General features: G+C 38.9%; 1 protein-coding gene across 10 annotated transcripts in view; it reads left to right on the top strand.

Annotated features, from left to right (window-relative positions):
* BMS1 (BMS1 ribosome biogenesis factor) overlaps positions 1–13,196 on the top strand; it is a 39,750-nt gene that overhangs the window by 1,008 nt on the left and 25,546 nt on the right. For 7 of the 10 annotated variants that reach the window (XM_043518571.1, XM_038410269.2, XM_043518572.1 and 4 more), the window contains exons 2-9: positions 1,139–1,382; positions 1,789–1,979; positions 5,214–5,293; positions 8,122–8,310; positions 8,974–9,116; positions 10,813–10,934; positions 11,548–11,744; positions 12,430–12,569. In XM_043518571.1, the coding sequence (XP_043374506.1) occupies positions 1,207–1,382; positions 1,789–1,979; positions 5,214–5,293; positions 8,122–8,310; positions 8,974–9,116; positions 10,813–10,934; positions 11,548–11,744; positions 12,430–12,569 (1,238 nt within the window). In that variant the 5' untranslated portion in view covers positions 1,139–1,206. Of the gene's footprint in view, positions 1–95; positions 384–1,138; positions 1,383–1,788; positions 1,980–5,213; positions 5,294–8,121; positions 8,311–8,973; positions 9,117–10,812; positions 10,935–11,547; positions 11,745–12,429; positions 12,570–13,196 lie in introns of those variants that run through there. The other 3 variants (XM_043518568.1, XM_043518574.1, XM_043518570.1) reach the window with 2 other exon arrangements.

A 13,196-nucleotide genomic window follows, 5' to 3' on the forward strand; every position in this document is an offset into this window, starting at 1 on the left:
TCTGTGACGATTACAATACTAAGTGAGATTTGCAGTTGTATTTTGCACCATAGGGGCAAGTAGAAATAAAGTTAACTATTCGTTCTATGTCTGTAACGAGAGAGTGCGACTACTGCTGTTTAATTAACTAGTTTTAATGGAGCCCAGTGATTGCAAACTTTTTATGTTATCCAGGGAGTTGAAGCTGCTTAAAGAAATCTTAATTCCTGATACACTTCACGATTCATGCTGATAAGACTTTGATGATCTTGTGGTTAAAATACAGGACTAGGAGTCTGGTTATGTAATGAAATCTGTCTGTGGATTTTTTTTTTTTCCAGAGGCATGTATTTTTGTGGTAGTTAAGCACTGGCCTTAATGGACAATTCTTGCTTTGTGTATGTGTGTGTTTTGATCATTTGCTTTCTATTCCACAGTTGTCTTAGGATGCTGTTTCTCAGGGGATGTCTTACTGACAATGTAGGGCTTGCATTTAGGCCTGAACACTGTTAGGGTTAGTGTCAGTTTAATGATAAGAGTTCCATAGCTGAAGTCTTCCTGCTGAAAATACTTTGTCCCTTGAACCACGTCTGGAAGATCTGAAACATTTATCCAACATCACGTAGTCCAAGAACTAAGCCTACTTCCTAGACTAAACTTTGCCTGCCAGTGCCCCATGCCATGAGTGTCACCACTTCCTGCCTGGTCTCCCGCTTACTAAATTCTGCCCTCGATTAGTGTAGGACCCTACCTCCCCTTCCCCCTCAAACCTACTTGAATAATGGTGCTCCATATAAATTAATGAATCTTGAGTAACTTCTAAATAAAACTCTTTCAGTCCATCCAATGATAAATTAATGCTGGGCAACCCCACTGACCTCCAAATCAATTTATACCATCCTTGGCCATAGATCTCTGTGGAGATGATGAGCCTTTCATGAACAAGGTCCTCTTCCACAATCATCAAAGAAATATTCAAGTGGCAACTTCGTCTGTCAGAACTCGCTTGAGTTTCTTTTCTTTTAGATAGGCATGACTCTCCTAGAGGAAAATTCAGCCTTTTATGTTTTAGGTGAAAAATGGGTATTTAAATAATCCTGCTTCTTTTTTGTGTGTATGTTGCATAATAAGTATGTGGTTTTTTTTCCCCATATGCCAGCTATGCTCTGTATCATTGACAAAGGCAATCCATTTGACACTGGTGACAGGTGATCCCTGAGAGAAGAGATGGAGGAAAAGGACAGGAAGAAGCACCATAAGAAGCACAGTGGGCCAAAGGCTGACAAAAAAAGGAAACGTCATCTGAATGATCTAGGACTTGGAGATGATGAGGATGCTCGGAAGAGAAACCCAAAAGCCTTTGCGGTCCAGTCTGCTGTGCGGATGGCCAGAACCTTCCACAGGTGTGGATTCTTTTAGAGCATGATGGGCTTGATAATTTTGTTTTCCCCAGCAAACTCATTTTTAGGTGCTGAGAGAACTGTTCTGTGAATCAGTCTCTGACATGCTCCTACAACTAACATGGTTTACCATAGCCACACCGCAATATATTTATTCTCTGTTATAAATGGGGCAGTAGTGTGGGCCTAAATGAGTCTATCATGCAGTACTAGTGAATTTGTCTGCGTTATGGGAAAATCTAGTTAGTTCCTTAGTTGATGGGAGTTGTGCATTTCTATGTGAGTAGCTGAGTCCTTAATGATTACACCTAAGAGAATGAGTCCTTGAAACACTTAGCACCTTAAACCAAGTGTTCTTGCTTTTTCGTAACTTCTCATTAAACTTTTTTATGAATTTCTTCATAAATAGGACTCAGGATTTGAAGACGAAAAAGCATCACATTCCGGTAGTTGACCGAACTCCCTTAGAGCCTCCTCCTGTGGTGGTGGTGGTGGTTGGCCCTCCAAAAGTTGGGAAGAGCACTTTAATAAAATGTCTAATTAGGAACTTTACGAGGCAAAAATTGATTGAAATACGAGGTCCTGTAACGATCGTATCAGGTGAGAACAAAAAATACAAGGAACAAATTGTTGTTTGATACACAATATGTAGGATATGGATAAATAGTGATAAACAGAAGGGTGACTTGATCTTAGTACATGTGCATGTTTTCTCACACACAATACATTTTGTTGTGACCTCAGATATTTAAAGTATTGCAGGCAGCATATATTGATACAGTAATCTAAGGAAACTGTCAATTTGAAAATATCTTTTAAAAAAATGAGTTAAAAGTCGTTTAAGGCACTACTCCTCTTACCCATTTTTGTAGTTTTATAATCACACTTTCCAATTTCTTTTTAAAAATTTGTCTCTGCCTGTTGCTGTGTGGAAAAACACAAGCAAAGGTGAGAAATTGACAAACTATTCACAAAGTGATATCAAATGCACCAAGTAAGCAAATACGTTTCTCCTGTTTTTCAATTACAGTAATTTTAAATGTTGTTTGTAACAGTAGTAGGTAAATATTTCCTAGCAGATGCGTGGCTTTCTTGTGCCTTAAGAAAATAAGATACTTTCCTTGTTATAAATTTTTAACAAATTTCATCTATACATTACACATACAAAAACTGTTATAAGAATATTATTAAAGTTGCAAAATCAAGCACCCAAAAGTTAGGAAATGCCATAATTAAAGTTATCCAACCTTTGTGCATGTTAATTATGATAGTCTTTAATTATATGATCATATACACTGGACCGTCGCTAGAACACGCGTCTATATAGCATGAATTCGCATATAACACGGTCGCGGCCATGAATCTCAAACTTAATTACTTTAATTGGAATTCATTTTAACGCGGTCCCTGCTGTAAAGCGGTACCACGCATGGATCCCAAATCCTGCATTCTAGCAAGGGTCCGGTGTACTAATTTTTCCACAGGACCCCATTTCATTCAGCACACAGGCTGGATGGTGCTCAATTAATGATCAGCTAATCAGTATTTTGTTTTCTTCTCGTTCAGTGTGTAGTACCAGGCCTTATTTACTACATGCTATTCAAACCCTGCTCTGACGACAGAATCCTTAATTTCTTCATGGACTTTTCTGTGGCATTCATCACTATAGTATCTGAACCGTCACAAATATTAATGTTGTTTTCACAACACTGTTGTGAGGTGAGGGGAACCAGGTGGTATTGTCTACGGCACAGAATAAGGTCAAAAGTGTCTAGTGATTTTTGGGTGCCCAATTTGAAATTTGTGTGATCTAATTTTTTGAAGTACTTTGTGCTTTGAACATATAAAATCCTAAACCCGCTGTCTTCAGTTGCAGCTGAGTTCTCCGCACTTTTGCAAGTGTGGAACCCTTGGTCTTCAGTCAGGCCACCTAAAGTGAGGAACACACAATTGATGACTACTTGTGAATAGTTTGGTTTAAGTGGCTTGATTAGCATTGCATAGGAACTCTGTGGTAGAAGTGGGGATAAAAGCCAGTTCTCTGGGGCTGCATTCAACTGCCTTAAACATTATCCTTTCTTTGTAATCCTCCAGCAAAGTCAATACACACCTGCTTTCTGTAAAAATGAAACAGGGATCCTATAGATAAGGCTGTGAGTCTATCACCGAGGTCACAGATTCCATGACTTTCTGTGACTTTTGGAGTGGCTGGTGCTGGCTCAGGGGCTGCCCAAGCTAGGCAGCCCCTGGGCCAGCAGCAGCAGTTTGGGTGTGTGGGAGGGGGCTCAGGGCTAGGGGTTGGTGTGTGTGTGTGTCCCCAGCTCCCACTGGCATGTCCCCCCTGCAGCTCCTAGGCAGGGACTCCACACTGCATGCTGCCTGAACCCGCAGGCCCTGCCCCTGCAGCTCCCATTGGCTGCGGTAGTTGGCACTTGTGGCGGAAGTAGCGGAGCTCCTGCCCTGGCCCCTGCATCTGCCACATAGGAGCTGCAGGGACGCGGAGCTGGGTAGGAAAGTCCTGCCCACCAATCCCGCCAACCGCGCCACCCCCACCCAGCACCAGCAGGGGTCCAGGCTATGTCCTGCCGCCCAGCCCCCCTCTCCCCCAGTACCAGCGGGGGTCCCAGGTCACATGCCTCAGCGCCTGTGGCATCCCTGGATTTCCCCCTCCCCAAAGCAGCCGTACGGGCCTCCGTCAAGGTGGGTATTTTTAGCAAAAGTCATGGTCAGGTCACAGTCCTATGAATTTTTGTTTATGGCCTGTGACCTGTCCATGACTTTTTTAGTAAAAATACCCGTGACTAAAACGTAGCCTTACCCATAGATAACTGTTGCCTTCGTTACTCAGTCGTGCTCCATCCCTAGAACAGGGCTAACCTGTGCACCAAGTGAGACCGAAGGCCTGTGGCAAAAATAGTATATGATCATATAACAGACTATCATAATAGAGCTTTGCAACCTGATCTGGACCTGTCAGAACCAGATTACAAGTGCCTGCCTCGTGCCTGGTCAGATATGACTTTTCTGAACGTTTGAATTTGGGTCTCCTATATTGCAGGACTGTGCCCTGACCACTGGGTTATGGATATCCTGGGGCAAGTGTCCCTCACCTCTCCTATTTTACTTTTTTATAACTAATTAGTCATTGGAGCAGGGGCTGGAACTTGAATCTCCTGCATCCCAGCTGAGTTCCTTAATCACCAGGCTAGAGAGCTGTTCTCACTCTTTTTCTGGCCCAGTGACTACTGATTGTCATTATGATTTACCACTGTAAATGATATTGAATAATTATGGAAAATTTCAGCCCAAGTGGTTAGTTTGGCACAGTTACAAGCAACTGAAAAATGGGTCTTATAAAATGGGGAATATCAGCCAACCAGAAGAACCAGGGTGTGCTCCCAGCCCCCCTATCATTAGGCACTTAAGAAGTTTGAACTGGGAAGAAAATGTTGGCTAATCTAGTCCATCCCTTCTATTATGGGAGAGCAACCTGTAATCCAGGAGAACAGCTGCACAATAAATCAGCACAAAGCCAACAGGAATTTAAAATTCTGCTGTCTCTGTCCATTTAATCTCCCTGGCTGCTCTTCTGTTGGATATTTTTCATAGGGAAATAAATTTATCTATCAAAGGTAGCATTACTTGGTATGAGCCCTCACAATAAATAAATCTGAGTAGCATTCCAACATGCAAGCATGGCTAATTAGGGAAGTCAACTGTATCAACACAGTATTGTAGCAGAATTGATGAAATAGCTGAGACCATTGAGGTTAAGATAAAATAACTTTAGTTGGTTCACTTTTGTTTTTCCTTAAATTTGCATTTTCTTCACAGGTAAAAGGCGTAGGCTGACCATTATTGAATGTGGATGCGACATTAACACAATGATTGATCTGGCTAAAGTTGCAGATTTGGTAAGGCAGCAATTGTGGAAATAATACCTTTGCCTAGATCATACCTACAGATTATTGGCCTGATCTTTACTCCCATTGCAGTCACTGGTAAAACTCCCTTTGACTTCAGTAGGAGCAGGAGGAGTCCCTAAAAGGCCTAATTTTCTGGAGCAGTCCCTGGGACTTGACCAGATGTAACAAGGGGGAAACTGCCTTTGAACGTCTACTGACCCTCTGTTGCCCATTCCACTTCTGAACCTTAATGAAAAATCTCTTTAAGAAACCAAAATGGAACAGCAACTATACGCTAAACAAATTCCAATTCAGCCCTATTGACATTTGAAATGGTTTGTTAAAACATAAGAATAGCAATAATGGGTCAGACCAATGGTCCATGTAGCCCAGTATTCTGTCTTCCGATGAAGTGAGCTATAGCTCACAAAAGCTTATAATATTTTCTCTTATCTAGTCTTTTCCTAATGGTTCCTAACATTCTGTTAGCTTTTTTTGACTGCTGCTGAATATTGAGTGGATGTTTTCAGAGAACTATCCACAATGTCTCAGAGATCGCTTTCTTGAGTAGTAACAGCTAATTTAGACTCCATCATTTTGAGTGTGTGTGTGTATGTGTATGTGTATATAGTTGAGATTGTTTTTCAATGTGCATTACTTTGCATTTATCTACATTTAATTTCATCTGCCTTTTTGTTGCCCAGTCACCCGGTTTTGTGAGATCCCTTTGTAACTCTGCACAGTCTATTTTGGACTTGCCTATCTTGAGTAATTGTGTGTCATCACCTCACTGTCAAATTTTGCTACCTCAATGTTTACCCCTTTTTCCAGATCATTTATGAATATGTTGAACAGCACTAGTCCGAGTACAGACGCCTGGGGAACTCGCTCCCTTCTGAAAACTGATCATTTATTCCTGTCCTTTGTTTTCTTTCTTTTAACCAGTCTCTTATCCCATGTCTGCTTACTTTGCTTAAGAGTCTTTGGTGAGGGAACTTGTCAAAGCTTTCTGAAAGGCTAAATACACTATATCCACTGGATTACCCATGTTCACATGTTTGTTGACCCCCTCAAAGAACTCTAATAGAAGAAAAAATTCTACAATGATCAGATTGTTCACTGATGTGTGGAAAGGGAAACATACTGCTACATCATTTGGGTTCATCTTATGCATCTAGCTGGTGAACCTTGGATTTGAAGGTCTGAGTGCTGCAGTCAGAGTGTTTTCAGATGAGAGCATCAATTCTGTAATTTACCTTCCTCTTTGGTCGAGCATATCTGAGTCTGTTGATCTTCAGGACAGGGTGCAAAGCTGATTTGTCTACTCAGATTTTCTGGCTGAGGTGGTGGATATGGAATATATTTTTGCTGATAGTTGATTGTGGGGTTATTTTTGGCCATTGTTGAATTGACCAGCTAATCTCAGTAGTCTTCTACTGCATACGTGTTCTTTGAGTCAATGAGATGCATGTAAAACATAAATAATAGATATGGTATATGCCTGAGGTTATGAATGTATATGATGCTGAGAAGCATTATACCAGTTTGATTGTCACAAGGTTAGGAGGACTTAGTTACTGATGGAGCCATAAGCCATTAATTCCTTTGCATCTTAGGGCTTGTCTACACTTACCGGAGGATTCGATCGATGCTTCGGCGATCAATTTAATGGGTCTTCACTAAATCAACTGTCGATCGCTCTCCCCTCAATTCCTGTACTCCCACCTAATCGAGAAGAGTAAGGGGAGTCGACGGGAGAACGTCTCACATTGACGTTGCGTAGTGTGGACCCCACAGTAAGTAGATCTAAGATACGTCGATTTGAGTTACGCTATTCATGTAACTTAAATTGGGTAGCTAAGATCGACTTTTCCCTTTAGTGTAGACAAGGCCGTAGGCTCCTTGTTGCTGAGGACCTAATTAGCTTTGCCTCATGTTCATGTGACTACAGGAGCCGATTATCCTAATGTCAATGTTCTGCTCCGTTATCATCTCTGTGACACATTAAAGTAATTGCAACATATGAAGGAAGTTTGTTTACCTCACTTGTACCAAAGACCTGTTTATGATCTTAGATGCTCTAGTCCCTTAAGGCATTACAGCAGTAGTCTCTTGAGGTAACCTAATCTTTGGTTGCATTTGTCAGATACCCAAAACAATCAGGGCCTTTATCTTTACTAATTTAATCAGACATTCCTGCAAATATTGATAAAAGCTCAGACTTGCATATTTTAAGAGGGGATAAAGTTTGTTAGTTGAGGAGGGCCAGCTTCTGATACTCTTATTCCTGTTAAGTATTATCTTACTCCTCAAAGAGCTTCATTACTGTTTTGAGCAGTAAGAGGCTACTTAACTAAATAAGGATCTGTCCCTCGTTCCTGGGACTAACGCTTTTTTTTGCAGAAGAGGGAGGTGGTGATTGTCCAGGGGGAGACTTTTGTTCTGACTCTTGTCTGTGGGGGTGTGGTTTTTTTTGTTTGTTTTTTTTTGGTTTTGGTTTTTTTTGTCCTCCTGTAATTTTTATGGAGAGGGGGAAACAAAGTGAAGAAAAAATTATAAATTATATGTAGATTTAGGAGAGAGGATTTGATTTCTTAGCCTTCTCTAAACTAAGAAGGGCTTAAGACACAACTTTTAATTTAAAAGGCCACAATTGGCTCACTAGGTTGTGTGAAAATCCTTGGGAGACTGCCTGACTCCTGGAGATTAAAAATTTATCAAAGCCAACAACAGACTAGATGAAGAGATGGATCCTGTTTAAAAGCATGACTATTAAATTAGTTGCTGATGAGGGCATCTCAATAGCACCAGAGTAAATTGTTTTCATTCACTTTCAGGTTCTTATGCTCATTGATGCCAGCTTTGGATTTGAGATGGAAACCTTTGAATTCTTGAACATCTGCCAAGTACATGGGTTTCCCAAAATCATGGGTGTCCTTACCCACCTGGATACCTTCAAGAACAACAAACAGTTAAAGAAGACCAAAAAGAGATTAAAACACAGATTCTGGACAGAAGTATATCAGGTATAACACCAAACAGTTATTTTTCATAAATGTTTGAACTGTGGAAATTGATTTGGGGTGGGGAAAATATTCAAGTATTTAAATGTACTGCATTTGTTTGTTAACAAATGTTACTGAAAGACAAGACACTGCTAGCGTAGTATTTAGCATTGAGACTCAGATTATACAATCTTTCTCTTTCTTGAAAATTGACTTGTGTAATTGAGCTCTACCACCAAACAATAGATCTGTTACAGCACTAGAGCCCAGTACTCATTCACACAAGTAATGATGTGGGTAGGGGGTTGCAGGATGAAATCCTAAATTCATAAAAGCCACATTTGCAGACTTTAATGTGGTGTCTAACAATGCTAATATTATGTAGCTTCTGTATTTGTGTTGTGCCTGCTGCTGAAAAAAGACATGATTTCTGTGAAAGATACATCTGCCCTTTAATAGATGTAAAAGCAAGTCTTTGCTGCTGTTGTGAGCCTTGCACACCTGGTGCCAAATTGTTGGGGATAATTTTTTGCCTTGATGGAGGGGAGATAATAACAGAAGTTAACTCAAATCTATTGGAGGCAATTGTAACTTGCTGAAAGCAGTCTCTTGCTTTAGTTTTAATGAGGTAGGAATTTAATTGGGCTAAGTTTTTGTTAAACTTTTAATATAAATTTGATTTAGGGTGCCAAACTGTTTTATCTCTCTGGGATGGTACATGGAGAGTACCAAAAGCAGGAAATTCATAATCTGGGACGCTTTATCTCTGTTATGAAATTCCGTCCACTTACATGGCAGACATCTCACCCATATGTCCTAGCAGACAGGTACGTGGTTTTCTTTCTTCCTCAATTCTCTTTGTCCTCTGCACTCCCACCCCCAAGTTCTGTTTTTATAAGAATGTAACAGCCAGTCAGTTGATGATGGTTAAATTAAAGTTTAATCTCTTTTTTTTTATTACTGACATAAATGAGGGGAAATCAGTGGTGTAAGAGGTGTATTTTCAATCTTGTGTATGTAAGTTTATCCACGCAGCTCCACTAATGTCAGTATGAGGGAATGGTGTAATTCTGTTCCTGTACAGTTCTGGAAAAAATGCATTTTAATAGCACAGTTATGTAACTGTTGGGCATGCAAATGACCAATTTAATATGTAGCTAGAATTTTATAGAGTTATCCATTACTGTGGCAGCTGGTGCATAGTCTTTGTTGCTATAAATGAGTGCAACCCCACTAAATTAAAAAATCAGTTTTAATAATTTGCCATCTGACTTCTGTGGAGCTGAGCCCACTTAAGTCAGTGGTAAACTTGGCCTGGTGACTTCAGTGCAAGTTTGATTTGTTCACAGACTTGTAGGTTAAGGCACTAAATGTATCTTTAGAATGTTACAGGATATTTGAACACTGTCCATAAAACATTTAAACAAAATTGCTGCGTGATTATGTTGAACTTCTCTGAAACCATAGCATCCCAATAGTTTAACAGCAGATAGTGAACATATCACTCTGATCTCTAATCACTGGAATGGCTCTCCATTGAATACGGAATCTACTTCAAGGTCTCTATCCTGAATTTCAAAACTCTCCATGGGATTGGCTCTAGCCACCTGAGAGGTTGTCTCTCCTTCTGTGTCCATGATCTCACACAACAGCTAGGTTCCATTGGAACAATGCATCTGTCTACAAAAAGGGGGAGGGGAAGTTTGTGGCTTCTGAAGACTGTACTTTCAGAGGAGCTGGACCTAGCTAGCTCTTGGAAGAGATTAACAGAAATCAATTAAAAAAAAAACAAACAAACCAGCCTTGCTTCTTTCAAAGTCCCATTTACTCATAAATGAGGGGAGGGAAATACCTATGAACTGATCAGATTATTTTTCTTGCAATTTGGGAAAGAAGTAAGAAACAGACATTTTGGTTTTTGCTTTTAAATACTGGGGCAATGCTTAAGTGATGTGGTCAGAGAAGTACTTAGAAAGATGATAGACAAAGTTCTCTGAAATGTACAGAGCACATTTGGGGAAAAGAAGAAAAAATATTCTCTAAATCTTCCAGTTCCAGTTTTAGGTGTTAGCTTAACATTAATGTGCATGAGAGCCTAAAAGTGAAATTGACTAGAAAGTGACTATAAACAAAAATGAAACTGATTCAATTGTTTTCACTTTCTGCCTCCAGAGAAAGGAGAAATGCCCCAAATGAACACACACTTAATCTTTCAGAGATCTAGTATTAGATGAAATGCTATACATTTAAAAATAAAATCATCGTCTAAAATATTCAACACACAAGAATCTTTAACCAAAAAAAAAGACTTTAACATGACAGTGTGCTTTTATTGTGTTCCTATTATCAAACAGTGGAAATGTCAAAAAATGAGATTATACGATGTTTGTGATTTTTTTTTTTTTAAATAAAGCTGCAATAATAGTTTAATGTAGCAAACGCAGTAATTTGCTTCAGTACTTTCTTTATGGGAGATGATAGTTGAGAGAATATATTTCTAATATCTCTTCTGATATTCCCTAGAATGGAAGACTTGACAAACCCAGAAGATCTTCGAGTCAATCCAAAGTGTGACAGAAAGGTGTCACTTTATGGCTACTTAAGAGGGGCATACCTAAAAAACAAAAGCCAAATTCACATGCCAGGTAATATATCTAATCTCTTAAAATTCTTATTATTTTGATGATTTTTAGCTTGTAATGCTATTACTGTTAAAGGGATAGTTTACATCTGTAAAAGACCACCGTACTATAGTTAATATTTTAATATTAATATTTTGTAAAACTTTTAAGTAAGAAATCTTCTTGCAGTGCTAAATCTAAACATAACCAATGTACTATAATTGAAAACCAGAAAATGAAATTGATCAGTGTAGTTACCATCTCTAGGATGATTGAAATGCAAAAAAAGAGTGTTAATAGCGAAAAGTAAGTTAGGCTTATTTAAAATGAAAAGTATTATGTAGTGTAATAAATGAATACTAATTAATGATAACTTAGTGATTTAAGTTATTTTCTTTTTAACAATGCTGAGATGATGTTAGTAACGAAGATAAGTGTATATTTACAGGAGTAAGTTGCCTGTGATTTATAGTCCACTAGCTGATTAATTTGTAGAATTTTTCCAGACCTAGTGGTAGGTCTTAAAAGTATTGCATGTGGTTTATATATATGTGGTGTTTTTGTTTGTTTGTGTTTTATTTTTTTTTTTAAATCAGAGCTTTGTCAAAATCCTTTTCTTCCTTGTTCCCCAACCCAGGTGTAGGGGACTTTGCTGTGAGCGATGTGAGTTTCCTGCCAGACCCCTGTGCACTTCCTGAACAGCAGAAGAAGCGTTCCTTAAATGAGAAGGATAAACTTATTTATGCCCCACTGTCAGGAGTTGGAGGTGTAGTGTATGACAAAGATGCCATTTATATTGACCTTGGTGGAAGTCATGCTCATCAAGATGAAGAGGTGAGGAGAAAGTCTGTTTCTTTGAGTTCTCTGTTCTCCAGTAGAATATAGCTTCTGCCTAAAGAGGCAAAGCAATGGTGCTTGGAAACCTTTTTTGTTTTGTTTTGTTTTTAAAACATCAACCTAAATGATATGCAAACATATCCTTATCCTTAAATATCTTATTTAACCACCTTTCTTTCTACAATGATTGAGAAACAAAATAGTTTGTTTGTTTTTCCCAATTTCCCTCTCTCAAAAGCTGTGGAAAACAGCTAAGGAAGTAATTAATAATAAATTCTTACATAGCTCATTTCTCTTCAGATACTTACCAAGCATTAACTAAATGTCATGCCATCCCTGAGAGCAGGGCCTATGTATTAAGTCTCATTTAGCAGGTGGGGAAATTGAGGGAGAGTGATTGTATCTCATCCAAGGAAGTTGCTCTCTGAGGCAGGGCTTGAACTTTTTCTCTGTCTTGTGCTCAGACCATTTCAAATATTATGGTGCATGAGTTAAAATAATGTTAAATGTACAATATGTTTTTTTACACACTGGTAAGGAGCCCATCTTGGTAATTTGCATGGTTTAATATTGAGTCTGTTCTTGTTGCCCAATTTTAGGCAGTTTTAAAAAATTGTTGATAGTTCAACAGACATTTGTATAATTGATCTGTTAAACAGAAAAAAATCTTTTGGTTTGTCAGGAAGAAGTGAGACCGAATCATGAACTAGTCCAAAGCCTCATCTCCACACATTCCACCATTGATGTCAAGATGGCTTCAAGCAAAGTGTCTCTTTTCATGGACTCCAAACCATTAGGTTCAGAAGATGTGGAAAACCAAAAGTAAGTTTTGAATTTTACCGAGCAGTGAGAGACTGAACAACTTGATTTAGAAGAGGCATAACACAGTTAACAGCTTTGGCCACTGGTGTAGCTTAGTTAATAGCTGTTTCAGTGGGCTGATATTAAAGGTGTATGGCTTGCTTGCATGGCACATGCACATAAGGAGTTTGGGAAAGGTTTATTGTAGAAGAGAAAGAGGAGTACGGAGCTCTAAAACTTGAAGCAGACCTGTTTAAACTTCATGACTATTCCCAACGTTCATTAGAACCAGAGTAAGATGAGATCATCACACTTATTTTCAGTAGTGATTTTATCAGGGTTTGAACTTGTTTTATGAGTTAAAAAGCACTGTTGCAGAGTTTCCTACTCTTCTGTAGCAGTCCTCCCCTAAATGTGGAAAACATAATTCAACCTCAACTAAACAACGGGTAGGCATGGGAGTAAGGATGCTTCAGGATGTGGGCATGGATGTTTATAGGAGAAATAATTGTACAACGGGTATATTTGCTTTCACCTTTAGATATGCATCTAGTTTTTTTTTTTTTTTTGACATTTCTATTTTTGGACATGGTAAATTATGATTATCCATTAGGTATTAACTTTTCAGAATGGGATAATCAATACAAG

Source organism: Dermochelys coriacea, chromosome 7, assembly GCF_009764565.3.
Source record: "Dermochelys coriacea isolate rDerCor1 chromosome 7, rDerCor1.pri.v4, whole genome shotgun sequence".
Classification (NCBI taxonomy): domain Eukaryota; kingdom Metazoa; phylum Chordata; order Testudines; family Dermochelyidae; genus Dermochelys; species Dermochelys coriacea.